Here is a 22423-nt window from a genome sequence, read left to right as displayed (position 1 = left end):
AGCTTCAGGCTCAGGTGGACTAGTTCCTAGTAGCCTCTCCTATTCGGGCTTGGGACTACGTGCAGCTGTTGGGCTCTATGACGGCCACGATGGAAGTAGTGCCCTGGGCCAGGGCTCATATGAGACCACTACAGCTATCTCTGCTGCTGCGCTGGACTCCGATGTCGGAGGATTATGCTGTGCGCCTTCCCGTGGACCCAGCAGTGCGCAAGGCGCTGAGCTGGTGGACGCAGACAGACAAGTTGTCTGCAGGATTGCCTCTGGTGACCCCGGAGTGGATTGTCGTCACGACAGACGCCTCTTTGATGGGCTGGGGAGCCCACTGCTTGGGAAGGACAGCGCAGGGGCTCTAGTCTCCTGCAGAGGCAAGTGGTCTATCAACCTCCTGGAACTCAGAGCCATTCGGTTGGTGTTATTGGAGTTCATCCCGGTACTGGTGTTGTAGCCTGTACGGGTCCTGTCGGACAATGCCACGGCTGTGGCCTATATCAACCGCCAGGGAGGTACCAAGAGCGCCCCTCTAGCCAAGGAGGCTATGAGTCTTTGCCAGTGGGCGGAAGCGAACCTGGAGCAGCTTTCAGCGGCCCACATTGCCGGAGTCATGAATGTCAAGGCGGACTTTCTCAGTCGCCATACCTTGGAGCCCGGAGAGTGGCAACTATCTGCTCAGGCGTTCTTGGACATCACGAAGCGCTGGGGCCAGCCGAGCCTAGATCTGATGGCGTCACCGGCCAATTGCCAAGTGCCGCGCTTTTTCAGCAGAGGACGGGACCCTCGATCCCTGGGAGTAGATGCTCTTCTCCAACAGTGGCCGACACAAGAGCTCCTCTATGTGTTCCCGCCCTGGCCCATGTTGGGCAGGGTGCTAGACCGGGTGGCAAAGCATCCCGGCAGGGTAATCCTGGTGGGTCCGGATTGGCCCAGACGTCCCTGGTATGCGGACTTGATCAGGCTCTCAGTCGACGATCCTCTGCGGCTGTCAGTGGAGCAGGGCCGGTTACATCAGGGTCCCGTGGTGATGGAGGATCCCTCTCCCTTTGGTCTTACGGCCTGGCTATTGAGCGGCAGCGTCTGAGGAAGAAGGGCTTCTCAGACAAGGTCATCGCCACTATGCTGAGAGCGAGGAAACGCTCTACTTCTACTGCTTACGCCAGGGTTTGGCGTATCTTTGCAGCATGGTGTGAAGCAGGCTCACTTTCTCCCTTCACTGCTCCAATTTCTTCAGTGTTGGCGTTCCTGCAAGAAGGTCTGGAGAAAGGCCTGTCGCTCAGTTCCCTTAAAGTCCAGGTAGCGGCTCTGGCTTGCTTCAGGGGCCGCCTGAAGGGTGCTTCCCTGGCTTCGCAGCCAGATGTGGTGCGCTTTCTCAAGGGAGTTAATCACCTGCGCCCTCCTCTGCACTCAGTGGTGCCTGCGTGGAATCTCAACCTGGTGCTAAGAGCATTGCAGAAGCCGCCGTTTGAACCCTTGTCAAGGGCATCTCTGAAAGACCTGACGTTGAAAGCAGTCTTTTTGGTGGCTATCACTTCAGCCAGAAGAGTTTCCGAGCTCCAGGCGCTCTCATGTCGAGAGCCTTTTCTGCAGTTCGCTGAGGCAGGAGTGACTATTCGCACAGTGCCTTCCTTTCTGCCCAAGATTGTTTCTCGCTTCCATGTGAATCAGCAGCTCTGTCTCCCTTCCTTTCGTAGGGAGGACTACCCAGAGGAGTACTCTGCTCTTAAATATCTGGATGTGAGACGAGTCATCATCAGATACTTGGAAGTGACCAATGATTTCCGGAAATCGGATCATCTGTTTGTCCTGTATGCAGGTCCTCGTAGGGGTCTGCAGGCTGCTAAGCCTACAGTGGCAAGATGGGTCAAGGAAGCCATTGCAGCGGCTTATGTGGCCGCGGGGAAGGTGCCGCCTATACAGCTGAAGGCTCACTCCACAAGAGCTCAGGCGGCCTCGATGGCAGAGGCCGGTTCCGTCTCCTTGGAAGAGATATGCAAGGCGGCAACTTGGGCTTCGGCCCATACATTCTCCAAGCATTACCGCTTGACTGTGGCTGCTCGGGCGGAGGCCCGGTTTGGAGCTTCAGTGTTGCGGTCAGGGATTTCTATGTCCCGCCCTGGGTGAGTACTGCTTCGGTACATCCCACCAGTCTATGGATTGATCAGCTTGATGATATGGAAGGTAAAATTATGTATAATCATACCTGATAATTTTCTTTCCATTAATCATAGCTGATCAATCCATAGCCCCTCCCAGATATCTGTACTGTTTTTATTCTGGTTGCATTTCAGGTTCAAGTTCAGTCTTCAGTTACTTCAGAAAGACTTCGTGTTCAAGTTTTTTCACTTGGATTCTTCAAGAGTTAAGACGAGTTTGTGTTACAGTGAGCTGCTGCATTCCTCTCCCCTCCGTTTTACGGGGCTGGATTGAGACTTAAAATTCTGCCGGCACTCCCTCCCGCTTCGTGCGGCTGTAGGGCAGTTTTGTACCCCTCCCGCTTCGGCGGTGTTAGGGTCAGTCAGCTCCTCCCGCGGTTGCGGTTGCAGGATAAGCCAGATCCCCCCGCATCGGCGGGTGTGGTGTCCCTCCCCCGCTCCGCGGGGATGAGCTGGACGGATTCCCCTCCCCCACTTGTGTGGGGATGAGCTGGGTTAATTCCCCTCCCCCGTTTCGGCGGTGGTGAGCTGGGCAGAGTGTCCCTTCGTGGGTGTAATTCTCTAAGTGCTGAGTCCTGCGGATGGAGCTTTGATATCGACATACTGAGGAGTTTCCGGCAGCACATGACCACATATAGGGAGGCAAAAGTTTGCTCTCTATCTCCACCTGCTGGTAGATGGACACAACCCACCAGTCTATGGATTGATCAGCTATGATTAATGGAAAGAAAATTATCAGGTATGATTATACATAATTTTACCATTTGTAGTAACAACATGGCTGAGAAATTAAGGTCTTGCTCTGTTGGTATTCATTATGATAGCACAGTTGTCACCAAAAACTTAACGGCGGGAAGGCTGGTCTGTCGAATCTGTTATCTTTAATTGAGAATGAGAAGGATCTACTATTTGTTAAGAATGAGTGGACTGGAATGCGCAGTTTCACTTTCAGATGCAAGGTTATTTTACTATTACAGAAAAGTTTACTTGGACAGGTATGAATTCAGGCAGAAGTCTTGTGCTGATCTATTTTCAGTTCATGCTATTTCAATAAAGGGTGCTCTGAGAGCAATATCCATGGATCTTGCAAGGAACTTTTCTTACAGCAGTAGATGTCAACAAGAAATTAAACCTGGCCAGAAACTTTGCCCCAAGTGTTTAAAGTCAGCTTCTGCAGCAAGTTCTTTGGGTGCCACAGTGGTACTGTATCAGAATACAAAGAAGAAACTGAGTATATTTGAAGAGTCTGATATTAACAGGAATTAAACTGCTCGGTGCAGTCTAATGAAACCCGGAAAAGTGAGCAGAAGAGATTGTGTTGGGTACGTCAAAAGAAAACTTGAGTGAACAAAACAAACCTTGAAGACAAAATTTGTTCGCGCACTGGAAGTTGAAATGGTGGATCTTCTACCAGAGTCACTATGAAACTGCACAAAATGTTCTGATCTGGATTAAATAATTAAAAACATGAAGGATACAGTTGCCAAGTCCTCTAAAAACTGGAAGATTCAGATACTAACAATGGTACCTTCAAGCTGGACAATAGAGCAACTGCTGAAGAATTTGGAGTTTTGAAACATATAGTTAAGAACACGAAAGTTACGGAAACTACTGGTTTCATGGTTGAGCCAGAATGCAGTAATGGTAAAGAACTGTCACCTGAAGTGTTGTCTAAAGTGGACAGATTTTATGAGAAGGATGACATTTCCCGAATCCGCCATGGAAAGAAAGACTATTTCTTTGTGAAGATTGATGGTGAGCCACATCTGTAAACAGAAAAGACTGCTACTAGTGAATCTTCATGAACTATACGAAATATTTAAACAGAAGATGAATGGAATGTACAAGATTGGAATTTCTAAGTTCTGTGAATTGCGGCCACCTTGATGCATTACTGTTGGTGCTAAAGGAGCTCAATCAGTGTGTTTGCCAAAATGTCAAACTAGTGTTGTCAGCCATCGGTGAAGCGAAGTTAGACTACAAATCACTGACCTCTTTAGGTATGTGATATAGAATCATGAGACTATATCATCGGTACCAGAACCGTCCAGACAAAGCAGCTCTCCACAGTTATCTATTTAAAATTACATAGTGCTTTGACTTGGAAAAAAGTGATAAAAGGATCCTAGATTTTTTACAGCGGGGTTTGAAAAGGGTTTGGCGCACTCTTCACTTATTCAGGTGGCGACCTTATCCTGTTTTAGGGGGTATGTTCAGGAGAGGTCCATGGCCTGTCATCCAGATTTGGTGCGTTTTTACAGGGGGATCAGGTCTGGTGCGCCCTCATGGACGATCTTTCCTTTGTGGGATCTTAATCTGGTTCTCTCGGTCTCCTTTTGAGCCATTGGCATCCTGTACCTTGAAGGATTTGACACTCAAAGTAGTTTTTCTGGTGGCCATTGCCTGAGCTAGGAGAGTTGCAAGCCTTTTCTTGCCGTTTGCCATTTTTAGAGTTTGCGGCCTGTCCGTTCCTTCTCAAGATTTTGTCTCGGTTTCATGTGTTTCAGTCCAGGAGTTTGCCGGTCTTGGGCTCTTCTTCTCTGCCATGAAAAGTCTTCACCAAGTTTGCTCCTCAATTGTAAATATTTCCTTATCTTTGACCTCTAAGTTGCAGGACCTGGAAACAAAAGTAAACCTTTATGCCTCAAGGATAGAAGAGGTAGATAAGATAGCATTGGCTTTATAGAAGTTTCAAAGTATTTTGATACAAGATAAAAATGTTATGTTTAGAAAAATTGAAAATCTGGAGAATGCTAATAAAAGTCTGAATTTGAGACTTCTTAATGTTCCATGTTTTAAATTGTCTTCTAGAAATTTGTTCAGTCAGTGTTGAAATACCCTGAATCTGCCTATCCACTGCTCCAGATTTACTATATTCCATTGGTTGAAAAGATAAATGCAGGAGCTTCAGTGGGCTTATTTGTCAGCTACATTGGAGACTTCAGAAGCGGAGATTTCTGCTAGATCTACTCTTTTTGGTCTCTTTTATATTCCATCAAGACAGAGACTCAAGATTATATTATAAAGCTGTTTAATACAACATTCCTTGGAGGTAAAGTGCAAATTTTTCGAGATGTTTCTAGGTGAACGTAGGCTAGGAGGAAGAAGTTTTTGGAATGAGGTTCTGCAATGATTTCTTTGGGAGCCTTTTTCCAACTCTGTTTTCCTTGTAAATGCTTTATTCATTTTCGGAATAATCATTGTTTTCTTGGAACCAGAGCAACTGGGATTTTTTTTTTTTGAACGAAATGGTGTTACTAGGGGCTCCTTTTACCAGCTGTAGCAAAAGGGGGCCTGCACTGGCGTTGGCACGTTTTTGATGCGCACCGAGGCCTCCTTTTACCACAGCAGGGTAAGGGTAGGTCTTTCCCTTCTGCAGGAAATGGTGGTGCGGCAAGTAGAGCATTTGCTGTGCAGCCATTTCGGGGGGAAGCCCTTACCGCCACCCATTCCGCACCAACCCAGTGGCAATCCAGACAGCGCACAGCACTGCCTGATTACCGCCGGGTACACGCCGGTGCTACAAAAATAAATATATTTTTGTAGTGCTGGATATGACGGCACGCTGGGGGTGGGAACTACTGCCGATCTGCTGTGATAGCGCGGCAGTAGTTCCTTTTTAGTGAACGGTAAGCCCACGTTGGGCTTACCGCTGCTTTGTAAAAGGAGCCCTATATTACCTAAGGTCTTTAAAAAAATGGGGAGGGGGGTAATGTCTCTCTTATTTGCCTTTATCCACAATATACCATCTTTCTATGGGGTTTTCTTTACTCTTGGTCTCTCCTCCTATTGTGGACTATAATAAAGAATTATTGTTATTTGATATTCTTTGTAATTATATTATGTGTTTACCCTTCTATATTTCTGCTCAAAATTGTGTTTGTTGAATAATATCTAAGGTGCAACTATAAAAAAATACTTAGGCAATATTGGCATGTTGTACAGAGCCTGGAAATTTGGAACATTTTTTTGAATAAAAATTTGATTTCCTGTAGGAGAAAGCACAATCTAAGTGACGTGTTAGTACCTTCAGCACTTTTGCAACCAACCAATAAGGAGATAAACTACTGACTGGATACTTTCGGTGCAGAAACTGCTCTGCTTGCCAACATGACAATTAAGACCTTTGTCCACCCACAAACTGGAGAAAAATATGACCTAATTCATTTTTCAAATTGCAAAACTGAGGGTGTAGTTTATGCCAGTGTTTCTCAAGTCTGGTCTTGGAGTACCCCTTGCCAGTCAGGTTTTCAGGATATCTACAATGATTATGCATGAAAGAGGTTTGCATATAGTGGAGGCTATCGGGCATTTTCGAAAGAGAAGGGCACCCATCTTCCGACACAAATCGGGAGATGGGCCTCCTTCTCTCAGGGTCGCCCAAATCGGCATAATCGAAAGCCGATTTTGGGTGTCCTCAACTGCTTTCCGTTGCGGGGACGACCAAAGTTCCCTGGGGCGTGTCGCCAGCGTACTGAAGGTGTGACGAGGGCGATAATGGGAAAAAGGGCGTCCCTGACAAGCATTTGGCCAACTTGGTCCATTTTTTTTTCACGACCAAGCCTCAAAAAGGTGCGCGAACTGACCAGATGACCACCGGAGGGAATCGGGGATGACCTCCCCTGACTCCCCCAGTGGTGACTAACCCCCTCCCACCCTGAAAAAAAAACTACTTTAAAAACTTTTTTTGCAAGCCTGAAATCTCATACTCAGGTCCACGCAGCAGTATGCAGGTCTCTGGGAGGGGAGGAATGTGTGTGTCAGCGGAGGCATAGCGAAGGCATGGACGTCCTTCTTTCAAACATTTTGGACGTCCTGAACTGCGCCCCCCCCCCCCCCACCCACAGGGACAACCAAATTTCAAAGCAGTGGCGTGGAGGAGTGGCCTAGTGGTTAGATCACTGGTCTTGCAATCCAGAGGTGGTCGGTTCAAATCCCACAGATGCTACTTGTGATCCAAAATCCAAATAAATAAAGGGGGTGTCGGAGGCATAGCATGCATGGACGCAGTGGTGTGCTGGAGCAGGCTCTCACAGGCTCGCAAGAGCCGGTTAAGTTTTTAAGAATTTTGGGAGCCAGTTGTTAAAGTAGGGCCCTCCATGGCTACTTTAACAACTGGCTCCCAAAATGTGGGCTTGGGCCCCCTGCTGAATTCTCTTTTACTTTGCTGGTGGGGATGCTGAGCCCTGCCAGCCAAGTAAATAGACTGCTGCTGTTCCCTGCTCCTTGTTTCCAGCTCTGAGCAGCAGGCTGGGACTTCTCAAGCATGTGTGAGAAGTTTCAGCGTGCTGCTCAGAGCAAGACGTTGGAAGTGGTGGCAGTCCATTTATTGGCTGCCAGCAAAGGTATGCCTAGTGTGCCCGCACGAAGGGAGGGAGGAGAGAGAGGCAAGTGTTGCTCCCCCCCCTCCCCCCGGCCACCCTTGGCCCTTCCAACTGCAGAGCTGGCTACATCCGGAGAAAGAGCCTGTTGTTAAAATTTTACCAGCACACCCCTGCATGGATGTCCTTCTCACAGAAACATCACATTTTGGACGTCCTCAACTGCCGTTGCAGGGACGGAGGCATAACGTAGGACGTCCTCAACTGCCATTGCAGGGATGAAGGCATAGCGAAGAACGTCCTTCACCCATACTCTTAAAAAAAAAAAAAAGACGTCGCTGACGAGCACTTAGACGTTTTCACCTGGACTTGTATTTTTCTAAGGTTGTAGATGGCAATTTATTTACGGTTGTAGACAGCTATTATACACGCAGCTTGTCTGCATGTATGAAGCCGTCTTTGGCATGCGCAGAGCAGCCACGCATAATGCTTGGCTGCTCTGCACTGGCTTCCCCTCCTTAGGAAGGAAATCTTGTGCAAATGAGCTAACAGCGAGCAGCTCATTTGCATGCGATTTCCTTCATGCATGCCCGTTCCTTTCCGAATTGCTAAGGGATCGGTAAGGGAAGGGCTTTTTCTGTTCAGTTAGTGCATCAGTTAGTCCACTGCAGTACCCCCCTAGGGTGCCCGGTTGGTGTCCTGGCATGTCAGGGGGACAAGTGCACTACGAATGCTGGCTCCTCCCACGACCAAATGACTTGGAGTTGGTCATTTTTGAGATGGGCGTCCTCGGTTTCCATTATGGCCAAAAACCGGGGATGACCATCTCTAAGGTCGACCTAAATGTTGAGATTTGGGCGTCCCCAACCATATTATCGAAACGAAAGATGGACGCCCATCTTGTTTCGATAATATGGGTTTCCCTGCCCCTTCACTGGGACATCTTTACAAAATGGGCGCCCTCAGAGATGGTCGTCCCCGTTTGATTATGCCCCTCTGTGTGTACAAATAGAGTTCATACATATTCATTGCGGATATCCTGAAAACTTGACTGGCAAGGAGTAGGGGCGTAACCAGACCTCGGCAGGAGGGGGGTCCAGAGCCCAAATTGGGGGGGGGGGCATTTTAGACCGCCTCCCCCCAGCCACCGCCCCCCCCCCCCCCCACCGCCGCAAGGTACCTTTGCTGGTGGGGGACCGGAGGTTCGCAACCCCTGCCAACTGAAGCGTTTATCTGTCCCACACTGGTCTCGCACTTGCTTCCTCTCCTGTTTGCACCATGCACCTCATTATCGTTTTAATGAAATTGAGCATGTGCGAGCATGCTCAGTTTCATTAAAACAAGAGCATGCACAGTGCGACTGGAAACAGGAGAGGAGGCAAGTGCGAGAACAGCCAGAACAGATAAATGTTTAAGCTGGCAGGGGGTTGGGTCGGGGACCCCGCCAGGCAAACGGGGGGGGGGGGGGGGAGGCCCCCGTGGCCCCCCATAGCTATGTCACTGGCAAGGAGTACCTCAAGACTGATCCTTGAGAGGTACCACTTGAAATGCAAGAACTATTCAGTTCAGGTAATTTCAATCTTTTTTTTTAAAGCTTGTATATGTTTGGGTCCGGAGATTGTTCAAGCATTAGTGTAACAGCTCGCTCCAAGTCGGCCCAAGTGACAACATCTTGGCCTTCTGCAGAGGTTTTGTCCAAGATTTGGCCCTTAACTCTCTGAAGATCCAGATAGTGGCTTCTTCCTGTTTTCATGAAAAAATTCAAGGAGTTTCTGTGGCAGCCCATTCTGACGTGGTGAGGTTCTTCAAGGGGGTTAAGCACATTCACCCCTCCCCCACCCTTTTCAATGGTCCTAACCTAATGGGGCTTCAGTCTGGTTTTCAGGGTTTTAAGATGTCTACCTTTTGAATCACTGAAACATTCCTCCTTGAAGGATCTCTCCCTCAAGACAGCTGCCTTAGCCCTATGGGGGTCTTTTACTAATGATTAGCTCAAGCTATCTGCAACAGGGCCCATAGGAATAAAATGGGCCCTGCTGCAGAAAACTCAAGTTAATCTTTAGAAAAAGACCCCCTATTTGTTCCATGAGCATGTCTCTGAGCTTCAGGCCCTCTCGTGGAGATCTGTATCTCTCCCTTCTAGAGAATGACATTTCAGTTTGGTCAGTCTTGTCATTTCTACCCAAAGTGATTTCTCCTTTTTATCTCAACCAGATGATTGTCTCCTTGTCTTCACACATAGGGATTTTTGTGATGCAAAATGTCAGGAGTGTCTTCTTGAAGTATTTGTAGGCCACAAATTCTTTCTGCAAGTTGGATAGGTTTATGGGGCATATACAATTATCTAACTCCCACCACACCCCAGTAGAGGGCTGGCAATGAGGGAACGTACAAATAGTGACAAAATAAAGTAAGTTAGCACTCAGGGATTTAGAACGAGTCACAAACTTCGCTCCAACTACAGACCGGGATTCATTACAGCCAAAAAATACTGAAAAAATGGTACACAAGGCTCAGATGATATAAAGAAAAATGAAAGCTAATTTATTATATTGGCGGCAGTAGAAATATTTTAAATCAGAAGTAATGCTTATATGCAGCAGCGGCGGTGGGGTAGCGGCGGGACCCTGAAGATTGTTTGCCTCGGGCCCAGCTTTGTCTCTCAGCAGCCCTGGGGCCTTGTCTTCCCCTGCCATCTAAAGTACTACTTTGGCACATCCCCACTTGTCTGGACTGGTCTAGAAAGATAAGAGAGGTGAAATTTATTCATATATGTTAGAGTCCTTTTCTTGAGTCCTATCAGAGCAGTCTAGAACTTGTCCTGGAAAACTGTGGCCTGGAGGTCCTCTGATGCTTGGCCTGCTGCTTGAGTGGGTCAGGAAATTTTGAAGAGCTAGCTGCATGATTATTGTTCAGTTCTGCTTAGGCTTCCGAAGGCATTTAAAAAAAAGAGAGATAAGAAGGTTTTACTTTGGCATATTGAAGGATTCTAGCATTTCTCTACCTCCATCTACTGATAAGTAGACATAACCTATTGGTCTGGTCTAGTATGATCAAAGGAAACAAAATTTACAGGTGTAAATAAATTTCACATTATTTAAAAAAATAAAATAAATACTCCTCTTGGAGCCACAGAACAGTCCTTCTGTTTTTCCTCCTTTATAAATCAATAATGTAAAAGGAAAGCAAGGGAATCTTGATTTGTATTTATTCTCGCTATAAACCAGATTTCAATATATAAATAATACTTTAAAAAACAACAACAATTAAACTTCAGCTGTAGTTTAACTTCATTGCTTGAGCCAAAGAATTTATGATATATGCATATGTAGAAAATAGTTTATTATCTAAAGCAGTGCTTCTCAACCTTCTACTGGTGGCACACCTAGCCAGTCAGATTTCAGGATTATCATAGTAGTATGAATGAAGTGAATTTGCATATATTGGAGAACCATTTTATGCAAAGGTATCTCATGCATATTCTTTGTGGTCATTGTAAAATGCCTACTGGCTAGGTGTGCTCCCAGGGCAGTGGCACTGATTCTTTGCCCTTCATTGCTGTTTTTGGGTATGTTTTGCTCTGTATCTATGTTTAAAGGATGACATGTGATAAGGTGTGCTGTGTTTTGAACAGGTGTCCTTTCTGATTCCTGAGTGTGGGGCCCTTCCAGTCAAGCTCAAGAGTGTCATTAAGAACTTTGGAAAGTATTACCTGGTAAAGGATTTACCTCTTCATGAATTTGTTAATCATGACTTTATCAACATATTTATTAAAAAAGGTAAGGACAAGCATCAAAATGAATGTTTTCTGGTTGAAGGTGGCAACAGATTTGGGGGCATGAAAGCAGTGAGGAATTGGTTCATAAAATAGGGATCTTGTTATTTTCTTAGGGGGTAATATTGTAAGCAACTTGCACATGTAGAACAGGGTTTTATATGCTCATGTAGGTGCTTATAAAATTGCTGTAGTCTGTACACACATGAAAGTAGGTTCTGGGAAAAACTGAAGATGTAGGTTCTTGAAGGTGGAGAAGGAGATGGGTTGACATTTATAAGAATACATTAACTACAAGTACTGATTATTACTAGCACACACATGCACAAACTTACTCAGTCTTGTAACAAGTATAACTTTGTTCAGGATCTTTCAAGGAGGCAGTATGATAGAGGCATATATGGTGCAGTGATTTTGTGATGATGTGGCTTCCCTGTCTTGGCTTACTTTTAAACAAGTGGGGAAAGCATGCGGGGTAAATCTAGTGCAAGTGTGGTGGGTATCATAGGGTAAACCTCACCCTTACTCCCTCCCCCACAATTAATTTTAAAGCGCCTAGCCTGCAGCACCCACCAGCTGCACAGGCCATAACATAAAAATAGCTATACTGGGTCAGACCAATGATCCATCTAGCCCAGTATCCTGTTTCCAACAGTGGCCAATCCAGGTCAAAAGTGTCTGGCAGAATCCCAAACAGTAACTACCAATCCCAGAGCAAGTAGTGACTTCTCCATTGTCTGTCTCATTAGTACACTGTAGACTTTTCCTCTAGGAATTTGGCCAAACCTTTTTTAAACCCAGATATGCTAACTTCTGTAATCACATCCTCTGGCAATGAGTTCTAGAGCTTAACTATTTGTTGAGTGAAAAGATATTTCCTCCTTTCTCCGAGGACAAGCAGGCTGCTTGTTCTCACGACTGGGTGACGTCCGCGGCAGCCCCCACCAACCGGAAAAAAGCTTCGCGGGACGGTCGGCACGCAGGGCACGCCCACCGCGCATGCGCGGCCGTCTTCCCGCCCGTGCGCGACCGCTCCCGCCAGTTCCTTTTTTTCCGCGCCTGGAGAGAGTCGTGCCTGTGCCGCTCTCTCTGTTTCAGCCCCGGAAAAACCGTCGCGTTTACGCGAACCTCTTTTAATTTCTTTTATATTTAATTAACTGCCGCGCGCTCCACTTTTCTTTTCTTTAAAAAAAAAAAAAAAAGGAGCACGCGCTCCCATTTTCCCTCGCTTCCAGCGGGGACGTTGCGTTGCGCACGGTCGTTTTTCTTTTTCGAGGTGTGATTTCCACCACCATCGACGACTTTAATTTCGCCGACGCGATTTTTCCGTCGATGTCCTCGAAGGTCCCGAGTGGATTTAAAAAGTGTGGTCGGTGCGGCCGGCCCATCTCGCAGACCGACACCCACGCTTGGTGCCTCCAGTGCCTCGGGCCGGAGCACAATTTCAAGTCGTGTCCCCTGTGTCTCGGTCTCCGGAAACGGACTCAGGTTGCGAGGCAAGTTCAACGGGACCGTATTTTTGGAACTTGCGCCGGCCCCTCGACGTCGACCTCGACGGCATCGGTATCGACGCCCGGTCCTTCGGTACCGGTATCGATGCCCGAGACATCGGCACCGATGGCATCGACCCCAGGAGAACAGGGCCCGCCGGTCCTCCGGTGAGGGTAGAGGTGAGAGGCCGCGTGGGCAGTCGGCCCCGGTCACTCCCTCAGCCCATGGCCCACGGGACCGAACCCTGTCTGACCCGGTTCCTCGAGACCGAGGGGGATCGTCATCCTCCTCCTCCATGCCTCCCGGCGCCGGTGACGGGCATCGGAAGAAGGATAAGAAGCGCCGTCACCGGTCGCCCTCGATGCACATCGGAGAGGAGTCGACGCCGAAGCGTCTCCATCGAGAGGAGAGATCCCCGTCGGTGATAGAGGTGCCGACGCAACAGGGTCCCGGCACCTCGGTGCAGTCTCCTGGCTCCCACCAGATTCGGGCACCGACACCCCTACCGGCCCCACCGCCTTTCTCGGCAGCGGGCCTGGACGAGTGCCTCAGAGCCATCCTTCCGGGGATCCTGGAAGGGCTGATGCGCCAGGCTGTGCCGGCGCCGGGGGTGCTTGCGCCCTCGGCGCCGATGACTGTGGCGCCGGCGAGCTCTAGCCCGGCGCCGGGGCCGTCGACACCGCCGCCGCTTGCGGTGCCGGTCTCGACCGCCACGCAGGTGGAGTCGACGTCGATGGAGGGAGCTCCGTCCCCGCCGGCGCGGGAGTCCACCGCTCGACGACACCGAGACCCTGGTGCCTCGACGTCGAGCCGGGCCCGGTTCAGGACTCAGCTACATGAGCTTATGTCCGACACCGAGGATGAGGACTCGTGGGGGGAAGAGGAGGACCCTAGATATTTCTCCTCAGAGGAGTCTACGGGCCTTCCCTCGGACCCCACGCCTTCACCGGAGAGGAAACTCTCACCTCCCGAGAGTCTCTCCTTTGCCTCCTTTGTGCGGGATATGTCTATTACCATTCCCTTTCCCGTGGTCTCTGTGGAAGAGCCGAGGGCCGAGATGCTCGAGGTCCTCGACTATCCATCACCACCTAGAGAGTCCTCCACGGTGCCGCTGCACAATGTCCTTAAGGAGACGCTGCTTCGGAACTGGGTGCGACCATTAACTAACCCCACCATTCCCAAGAAAGCAGAGTCCCAGTACAGGATCCACTCTGACCCAGAGCTAATGCGGCCACAATTGCCCCATGACTCGGCGGTCGTGGATTCTGCTCTCAAGAGGGCACGGAGTTCGAGGGATACCGCCTCGGCGCCCCCGGGGCGGGAGTCTCGCACTCTGGACTCGTTTGGGAGGAAGGCCTACCAATCCTCCATGCTCGTGACCCGCATCCAGTCATACCTGCTCTATATGAGCATTCACATGCGGACCTATGTGCAACAACTGGCGGACCTGGTCGAGAAGCTCCCGCCGGAGCAGTCCAGGCCTTATCAGGAGGTGGTCAGGCAGCTGAAGGCGTGCAGAAAGTTCCTGTCCAGGGGTATATATGACACCTGTGACGTGGCATCTCGTGCTGCGGCCCAAGGGATAGTGATGCGCAGGCTCTCATGGCTGCGTGCCTCTGACCTGGACAACCGCACCCAGCAGAGACTGGCCGACGTCCCTTGCCGGGGGGATAACATTTTTGGTGAGAAGGTCGAGCAGATGGTGGACCAACTGCATCAGCGGGAAACCGCTCTCGACAAGCTCTCCCACCGGACGCCTTCAGCACCCACCTCCACAGGTGGACGTTTTTCCCGGGCCCGGCAGGCTGCACCCTATTCTTTCGCGAAGCGTAGGTACAACCAGCCGGCCCGAAGGCCTCGTCAGGCACAGGGACAGCCCCAGCGCGCTCGTTCTCGTCAACAGCGTGCGCCTAAGCAGCCCCCTGCGCCTCCACAGCAAAAGCCGGGGACGGGCTTTTGACTGGATCCACGGGAACATAGCCGCCCTACAAGTGTCCGTACCGGACGATCTGCCGGTCGGAGGGAGGTTAAAATGTTTTCACCAAAGGTGGCCTCTCATAACCTCCGACCAGTGGGTTCTCCAAATAGTGCGGTGCGGATACGCCCTGAATTTGGCCTCCCTGCCTCCAAATTGTCCTCCGGGAGCTCAGTCTTTCAGCTCCCATCACAAGCAGGTACTTGCAGAGGAACTCTCCGCCCTTCTCAGCGCCAATGCGGTCGAGCCCGTACCACCCGGGCAGGAAGGGCAGGGATTCTATTCCAGGTACTTCCTTGTGGAAAAGAAAACAGGGGGGATGCGTCCCATCCTAGACCTGAGAGGCCTGAACAAATTCCTGGTCAAAGAAAAGTTCAGGATGCTTTCCTTGGGCACCCTTCTGCCAATGATTCAGAAAAACGATTGGCTATGTTCCCTGGATTTGAAGGACGCATACACTCACATCCCGATACTGCCAGCTCACAGACAGTATCTCAGATTCCGCCTGGGCGCACGGCACTTTCAGTATTGTGTGCTGCCCTTTGGGCTCGCCTCTGCCCCACGAGTGTTTACAAAGTGCCTCGTGGTGGTGGCGGCGTATCTACGCAAGCTGGGAGTGCACGTGTTCCCATATCTCGACGATTGGCTGGTCAAGAGCACCTCGGAGGCAGGAGCCCTCCGGTCCATGCAGTGCACTATTCAACTTCTGGAGCTGCTGGGGTTTGTGATAAATTACCCAAAGTCCCATCTCCAGCCAACTCAGTCTCTGGAATTCATAGGAGCGCTGCTGAATACCCAGACGGCTCAGGCCTACCTTCCCGAAGCGAGGGCCACCAATCTCTTGGCCCTGGCTTCGCAGACCAGAGCGTCTCAGCAGATCACAGCTCGGCAGATGTTGAGACTTCTGGGTCATATGGCCTCCACAGTTCATGTGACTCCCATGGCTCGTCTTCACATGAGATCTGCTCAATGGACCCTAGCTTCCCAGTGGTTTCAAGCCACCGGGAATCTAGAAGATGTCATCCGCCTCTCCACCAGTTGCCGCACTTCACTGCTCTGGTGGACCATCCGGACCAATTTGACCCTGGGACGTCCATTCCAAATTCCGCAGCCCACGAAAGTGCTGACGACGGATGCATCTCGCCTGGGGTGGGGAGCTCATGTCGATGGGCTTCACACCCAGGGTCTGTGGTCCCTCCAGGAAAAGGATCTGCAGATCAACCTCCTGGAGCTCCGAGCGATCTGGAACGCACTGAAGGCTTTCAGAGATCGGCTGTCCTACCAAATTATCCAAATTCGGACAGACAATCAGGTTGCAATGTATTACGTCAACAAGCAGGGGGGCACCGGATCTCGCCCCCTGTGTCAGGAAGCCGTCGGGATGTGGCGTTGGGCGTGCCGGTTTGGCATGCTCCTCCAAGCCACGTACCTGGCAGGCGTAAACAACAGTCTGGCCGACAGACTGAGCAGAGTCATGCAACCGCACGAGTGGTCGCTCCATTCCAGAGTGGTACGCAAGATCTTCCGAGAGTGGGGCACCCCCTCGGTGGATCTTTTCGCCTCTCAGACCAACCACAAGCTGCCTCTGTTCTGTTCCAGACTTCAGACACACGGCAGGCTAGCGTCAGATGCCTTTCTCCTTCATTGGGGGACCGGCCTCCTGTATGCTTATCCTCCCATACCTTTGGTGGGGAAGACCTTACTGAAGCTCAAGCAAGACCACGGCACCATGATTCTGATAGCGCCCTTTTGGCCCCGTCAGATCTGGTTCCCTCTTCTTCTGGAGTTGTCCTCAGAAGAACCGTGGAGATTGGAGTGTTTTCCGACTCTCATTTCGCAGAACGACGGAGCGTTGCTGCACCCCAACCTTCAATCCCTGGCTCTCACGGCCTGGATGTTGAGGGCGTAGACTTCGCTGCGTTGGGTCTGTCGGAGGGTGTCTCCCGGGTCCTGCTTGCCTCTAGGAAGGATTCCACTAAAAAGAGTTACTTTTTCAAGTGGAGGAGGTTTGTCGTTTGGTGTGAGAGCAAGGCCCTAGAACCTCGTTCTTGCCCTGCACAGAACCTGCTTGAATACCTTCTGCACTTATCAGAGTCTGGCCTCAAGACCAACTCAGTAAGGAATCACCTTAGTGCGATTAGTGCTTACCATTATCGTGTGGAGGGAAAAGCCATCTCTGGAGAGCCTTTAGTCGTTCGATTCATGCGAGGCTTGCTTTTGTCAAAGCCCCCTATCAAGCCTCCTACAGTGTCATGGGATCTCAACGTCGTCCTCACCCAGCTGATGAAACCTCCTTTTGAGCCGCTGAATTCCTGCCATCTGAAGTACTTGACCTGGAAGGTCATTTTCTTGGTGGCAGTTACTTCAGCTCGTAGGGTCAGTGAGCTTCAAGCCCTGGTAGCTCATGCTCCGTATACCAAATTTCATCACAACAGAGTAGTGCTCCGCACCCACCCAAAGTTCCTGCCAAAGGTGGTGTCGGAGTTCCATCTTAACCAGTCAATTGTCTTGCCAACATTCTTCCCCAGGCCGCATACCCGCCCTGCTGAACGTCAGTTGCACACATTGGACTGCAAGAGAGCATTGGCCTTCTACTTGGAGCGGACACAGCCCCACAGACAGTCCGCCCAATTGTTTGTTTCTTTCGATCCTAACAGGCTAGGGGTCGCTGTCGGGAAACGCACCATCTCCAATTGGCTAGCAGATTGCATTTCCTTCACTTACGCCCAGGCTGGGCTGGCTCTTGAGGGTCATGTCACGGCTCATAGTGTTAGAGCCATGGCAGCGTCGGTGGCCCACTTGAAGTCAGCCACTATTGAAGAGATTTGCAAGGCTGCGACGTGGTCATCTGTCCACACATTCACATCACATTACTGCCTCCAGCAGGATACCCGACGCGACAGTCGGTTCGGGCAGTCGGTGCTGCAGAATCTGTTTGGGGTGTAAATCCAACTCCACCCTCCAGGACCCAAATTTATTCTGGTCAGGCTGCACTCTCAGTTAGTTGTTCTTCGTAGGTCAATTTCTGTTATGCCCTCGCCGTTGCGAGGTTCAATTGACCTGGGTTCTTGTTTTGAGTGAGCCTGAGAGCTAGGGATACCCCAGTCGTGAGAACAAGCAGCCTGCTTGTCCTCGGAGAAAGTGAATGATACATACCTGTAGCAGGTGTTCTCCGAGGACAGCAGGCTGATTGTTCTCACCTACCCTCCCTCCTCCCCTTTGGAGTTGTGTGTTTCATCTTTTGCTAGTCATTCAACTGGCGGGAGCGGTCGCGCACGGGCGGGAAGACGGCCGCACATGCGCGGTGGGCGTGCCCTGCGTGCCGACCGTCCCGCGAAGCTTTTTTCCGGTTGGTGGGGGCTGCCGCGGACGTCACCCAGTCGTGAGAACAATCAGCCTGCTGTCCTCGGAGAACACCTGCTACAGGTATGTATCATTCACTATTTGTTTTAAAAGTATTACCATGTAACTTCATTTAGTGTCCCCTAGTCTTTGTACTTTTTAAAAGAGTAAAAAATTGATTCATGTTTACCCATTCTACACCACTCAGGATTTTGTAGACCTCAATCATAACTCCCTCAGCCATCTCTTTTCAAAGCCGAAGAGCCCTAATCTCTTTAGCCTTTCCTCATATGAGTGGAGTTGCATCCCCTTTATCATTTTGATCGCCCTTCTTCGAACCTTTTCTAATTCCGCTTTATCTTTTTTGAAATATGCTGACCAGAATTGTATGCAATACTCAAGATGAGGTCACACCATAGAGCGATACAGAGGCATTATAATGTTCTTTGCCTTATTTTCCATCCCTTTTCTAATAATTCCTAGCATCCTGGTTGCTTTTTTGCAGGATTTTGATCATTAAACTTAATTGTTGTGATGATATTATGCTGTGTCATGAGGAACAGGCAGTTCAAAGCTACTTAGCAGGGATGTTGGAGAGGGAAGGGCTGTTTGAAAGGATCAGTTCCTTAATCACTATTTCGTTAGCATTCTGCTAGACCCGTCCAGACAAGTGGGTTATGTGATATAACTTATGTCCCGCAACCAGCAGATGGAGGCAGAGAACACTGAGAATTCAGTGACGTCATTACTAGTATAAGGAATAATGCAGCCCTAGAACTTGCCAATATTTCTCTGCCTCCAGCAGATGGTGTAGATTGGCCTGCTGCAGCAGGATTTCTTCAATGGAGGCGTAACTCCCCAGGATGCAGTCCTCAGACTGTAGCTCTTTAAGATACAGACACCTGGTTGCTAGAGCTCCCAGAGATCGGTCCATGGATCTTCCTCTGTTTGAGCCTAGAAGGGTCTGACCTTCTATAGCCCTGAAGAGGGCCACCGAAAGTCATAGCTCAGGACAGGACTGGACCGACACACGCACACTCCCCCCCCCAATGCCCCTGCTCCGCCACACTCAGGCCACCGCATCTTTCTGTCCTTCGCTCTGTCCTCTCCTGCGCTGCTCCTGTCCATGCCAGGAGTTGGGACCCAGGTGATTGCATTAACGCGATATTGCATTAACACAATCATCCAGGTCCTGAGCGGCATACAGGAGAGGAAGAACTCGGAAGCAGGCAGGAAAAACCTTGCTGGTGCCGGGCCTGAGCTTGACCCCCCCCCCCCCCCCCCCCCTCTTTGGCGGCCAGGCCCGGGGAAGTTTGTCCCCCCCCCCCCCCCTTGGTGGCCCTGGCCCTGAGACTTAGGCCACGGGTTCTTGCTCATGAAGCTAGCTAGCAATGGTCCCACAGGACCTCTGGCAGTGGAGATGAGCTTACTAGCCCCCTCCTTCCTTGAATAACCTCTACAGTTTATTTGATTTATGATTGTATACTAATCTATTGCTTAGGACCATGTGGTCCATCAAAATGAGTAAATGGAATGGAATAGAATCAGTGAGACACTACCCAGCAGCAGTGGGGCAAGGAGGCCATGTTGGGGAAAGCATGTGGAACATGTATCATAGAATTCCTGTCCTCCTTCGTTTATATGTGTGTGTTTCTCTATATTGGGAGATTAGAGAAGAGGGGAAACACTGATAAAATGGAACAGTTTTCTAATTGCTATGTTTCAGCATGTCATGTATCCAAGTTTTGATGCTGCAGAAGCTGGAACTGCTTATTCCATAGAAATTTATTGAAGCGGAGGAATTCATGTCACCAACCCAGACGGTAGTTGGTCAGGATGAGTTCTTTGGTCTAGAAGGATGTAAAAGTGGAGTTTGTACCTAGTTAAAGCTGTCTGCCAGACTCCCCTAGGATGACTGAGGCTTCCAGGGGTGAGCTGACACAGAGCCAGGGATGGCAGTAAAATGGAGAGGGACTGAGGGAAGCAAGCATAAAGAGGGCAACAGAATACCTACTAAAGAAGTATTAAATTAATACAAGCTACTGCAATCCAATGAATAATCTACATTACAAAATTTGATTATGTAACACACTTTCTCTAAGAACAAGCAGGACATTATTTCTCACATGTGGGTGATGTCATTCGATGGAGCCCGGTGCGGACGCTGCCCAGTATATCTCTCTGAGGTCTTTGGCAGCATCCCACTGCACATGTGCAGGTGCCTTCCTGCCTGACGCAAGAGCGCGGTACTGGTGATCTTTCATTTTCCATGGAGCAGAGAAGTCACATCTCTGATCTTTCCTCACTGCATCAAACGTTTCTTTTTGTGGTGCCTTCCCTTGCGGGATTTTGCACTACACGTCTTTTTTTAATTTTCTCTACTTCAGTGTGTGCCCTAGCATATTTTGTGTATTTCTTCATTTCTTTAAAAATATTTTATTTATTCAATGGTAAGCCAAGATAACAGCAACATAAAACAAGATAACTAAGTACAATCTATAAATGCTCACTGAATATGCACACAGATTTCAACCCCCCCCTACCCGTACAATAATAGCCACAGTGCGACTGGGGTCATGGATGAACCAAAGCAAAACAGAAAGAAAGGAAAATAAAGTTTGAGGATTGAGCAGTCACCCTTCAAGTTGTATAAATGTCCCATATCTTGTGGTAAGCTGTAATATGACTGTATTTGTGAACTGTAAGTTGGAACATCAGACAATAATCACTTTCATAAAAATAGTCTGAAGTGCTGGAACAGCTGATTGTTTCCAAAGTAGTGTCAACATAGTTTTAGCTGCTTTAAAAACATGTATCACCAGAGAGTGTGTCTCCTTCGGGATACCCACAATCTTACGATTCAGCAAACAAGAATCAGCACGTATTGGGTAGGTAGCCGGCAAAAACGTATTAAGTTCCTGTAATAATGCAGTCCAAAAGGCTTGTACTGCCGGACATGTCCACCAAATGTGAAGGAAGGATCCTTGCTCCCCACAATTAGGCCAACACAGTGATGAGCCAGTTTTGTAAATCCGAAACAGTCTCTGTTGGGTATAATACGACTGATTAAAACAAAAAAATCTTATATCCATTTCTAACCATAGGAGTGGAAATAGAGACCTTGAACAGGCATTGAAAGACTTTATCCCATTGCTCAGGTTCATAAGCATGAGACAAATGTGATTCCTATTTAGCACTATATTTCTGTACAGGGGTGTCATCTTTTAATAATGCTTTGTGCAGAGATCACCCTCTCCTTTCCCTGTGCCTGAGATCATAGCTAATTCCATAGAGGTTTCTGTCAAGGATAATTCATCCTTAGCTCTACAGAGCAGGAAATCTCTGAGTTGTCTATATTGGAAAAAACTCATGGCTGGGCTGCCCGTATTCATCCTGCAGTTCAGAAAAGGGAAGAAGTTCCTCCTCAACCCAGACCTGTCCCAAGGTACGCAGGGATCTAGCAGCCTGGTGAGCTTATGTTTTATCAATCAGTCCAAGGACGAAGCGAAAGGCATGCTGAATGGGCATATTAAGGTGATACTGTCTGTCTGGGAAAAGCCGAGATTTAGTCCAAATTAATAATGGAGCCCTCATCAGACAAGCTACTCTAGTTACTAAATTTTTCAAGTGTGGTAAGGGAAGGCAGGGGAAAACCCACAAGGGAAGCGCTCTTAAAGAGTGTTCTAGTCTAGTCCAAGGATTATTAGTACTCTGTTTCTGTATTGTTACAATTTGCAGGAATGCCGCTTAATGATAGAGCTCAAAATGAGGAACCCCCATTCCTCCATTAATCTTGAGTTGATATAAAGTTCGGTATTCCACTCTAGGAGTTTTCCATTTCCAGATATAAGCAAAAATGTTTTTTTCTTAAGACCAAGGAACAAGATTTCGGAATAGATAGTGGAACAACCAAGAACAAATAAAGTAGTCTTGGGAGAATGATCATTTTGAGGGCTGAGATATGACCCAACCAGGAGACCTGAAGATTGTCCCAGTGATCTAATTCTGTAAACAACTCCGTCAGCTTGGGAGCAAAGTTTACTTCATAGATCTGGTAGATAGAATTAGGAAAAACTCCCAGGTATCTGATAGAACCAGAAGCCCAATGAAGGGGAAGGGATTGCTGCAAAGGTTGTATATCATCTGGTGTTATTGTAAGATTAAGAATTTCAGATTTATGCAAATTAATTTTAAACCCTGAAACCAGGCCATGTGAATCTAGGATATCAACTACAGCTAGTAAAGAGGTGGAGGGATGCGCCCATGTCAAGGGCTTGATGGATGAAGTGAAAAGTAAGGGGTATAATGCACACCCCTGCTGAGTATCTCGAAAAAGCTTCAAAGAGGTAGTAAAAGAACCATTCAGTGTAAG

The 22423-nt window shown here is 48.9% G+C and overlaps 1 protein-coding gene across 1 annotated transcript in view; it reads left to right on the top strand.

Annotated features, from left to right (window-relative positions):
• Nucleotides 1-22423, top strand: part of RPP40 (ribonuclease P/MRP subunit p40) — a 90034-nt gene that overhangs the window by 3833 nt on the left and 63778 nt on the right. The window contains exon 2 of the mRNA XM_030208756.1: nt 11103-11247. Within this exon, the coding sequence (XP_030064616.1) occupies nt 11103-11247 (145 nt within the window). The remainder of the gene's footprint in view (nt 1-11102; nt 11248-22423) is intronic.

The sequence above is a fragment of the Microcaecilia unicolor genome, chromosome 1 (assembly GCF_901765095.1).
Source record: "Microcaecilia unicolor chromosome 1, aMicUni1.1, whole genome shotgun sequence".
Taxonomy (NCBI): domain Eukaryota; kingdom Metazoa; phylum Chordata; class Amphibia; order Gymnophiona; family Siphonopidae; genus Microcaecilia; species Microcaecilia unicolor.
The sequence above is the reverse complement of the archived record's forward strand: the minus strand, read 5'-3'. Positions and strand labels throughout refer to the sequence as shown.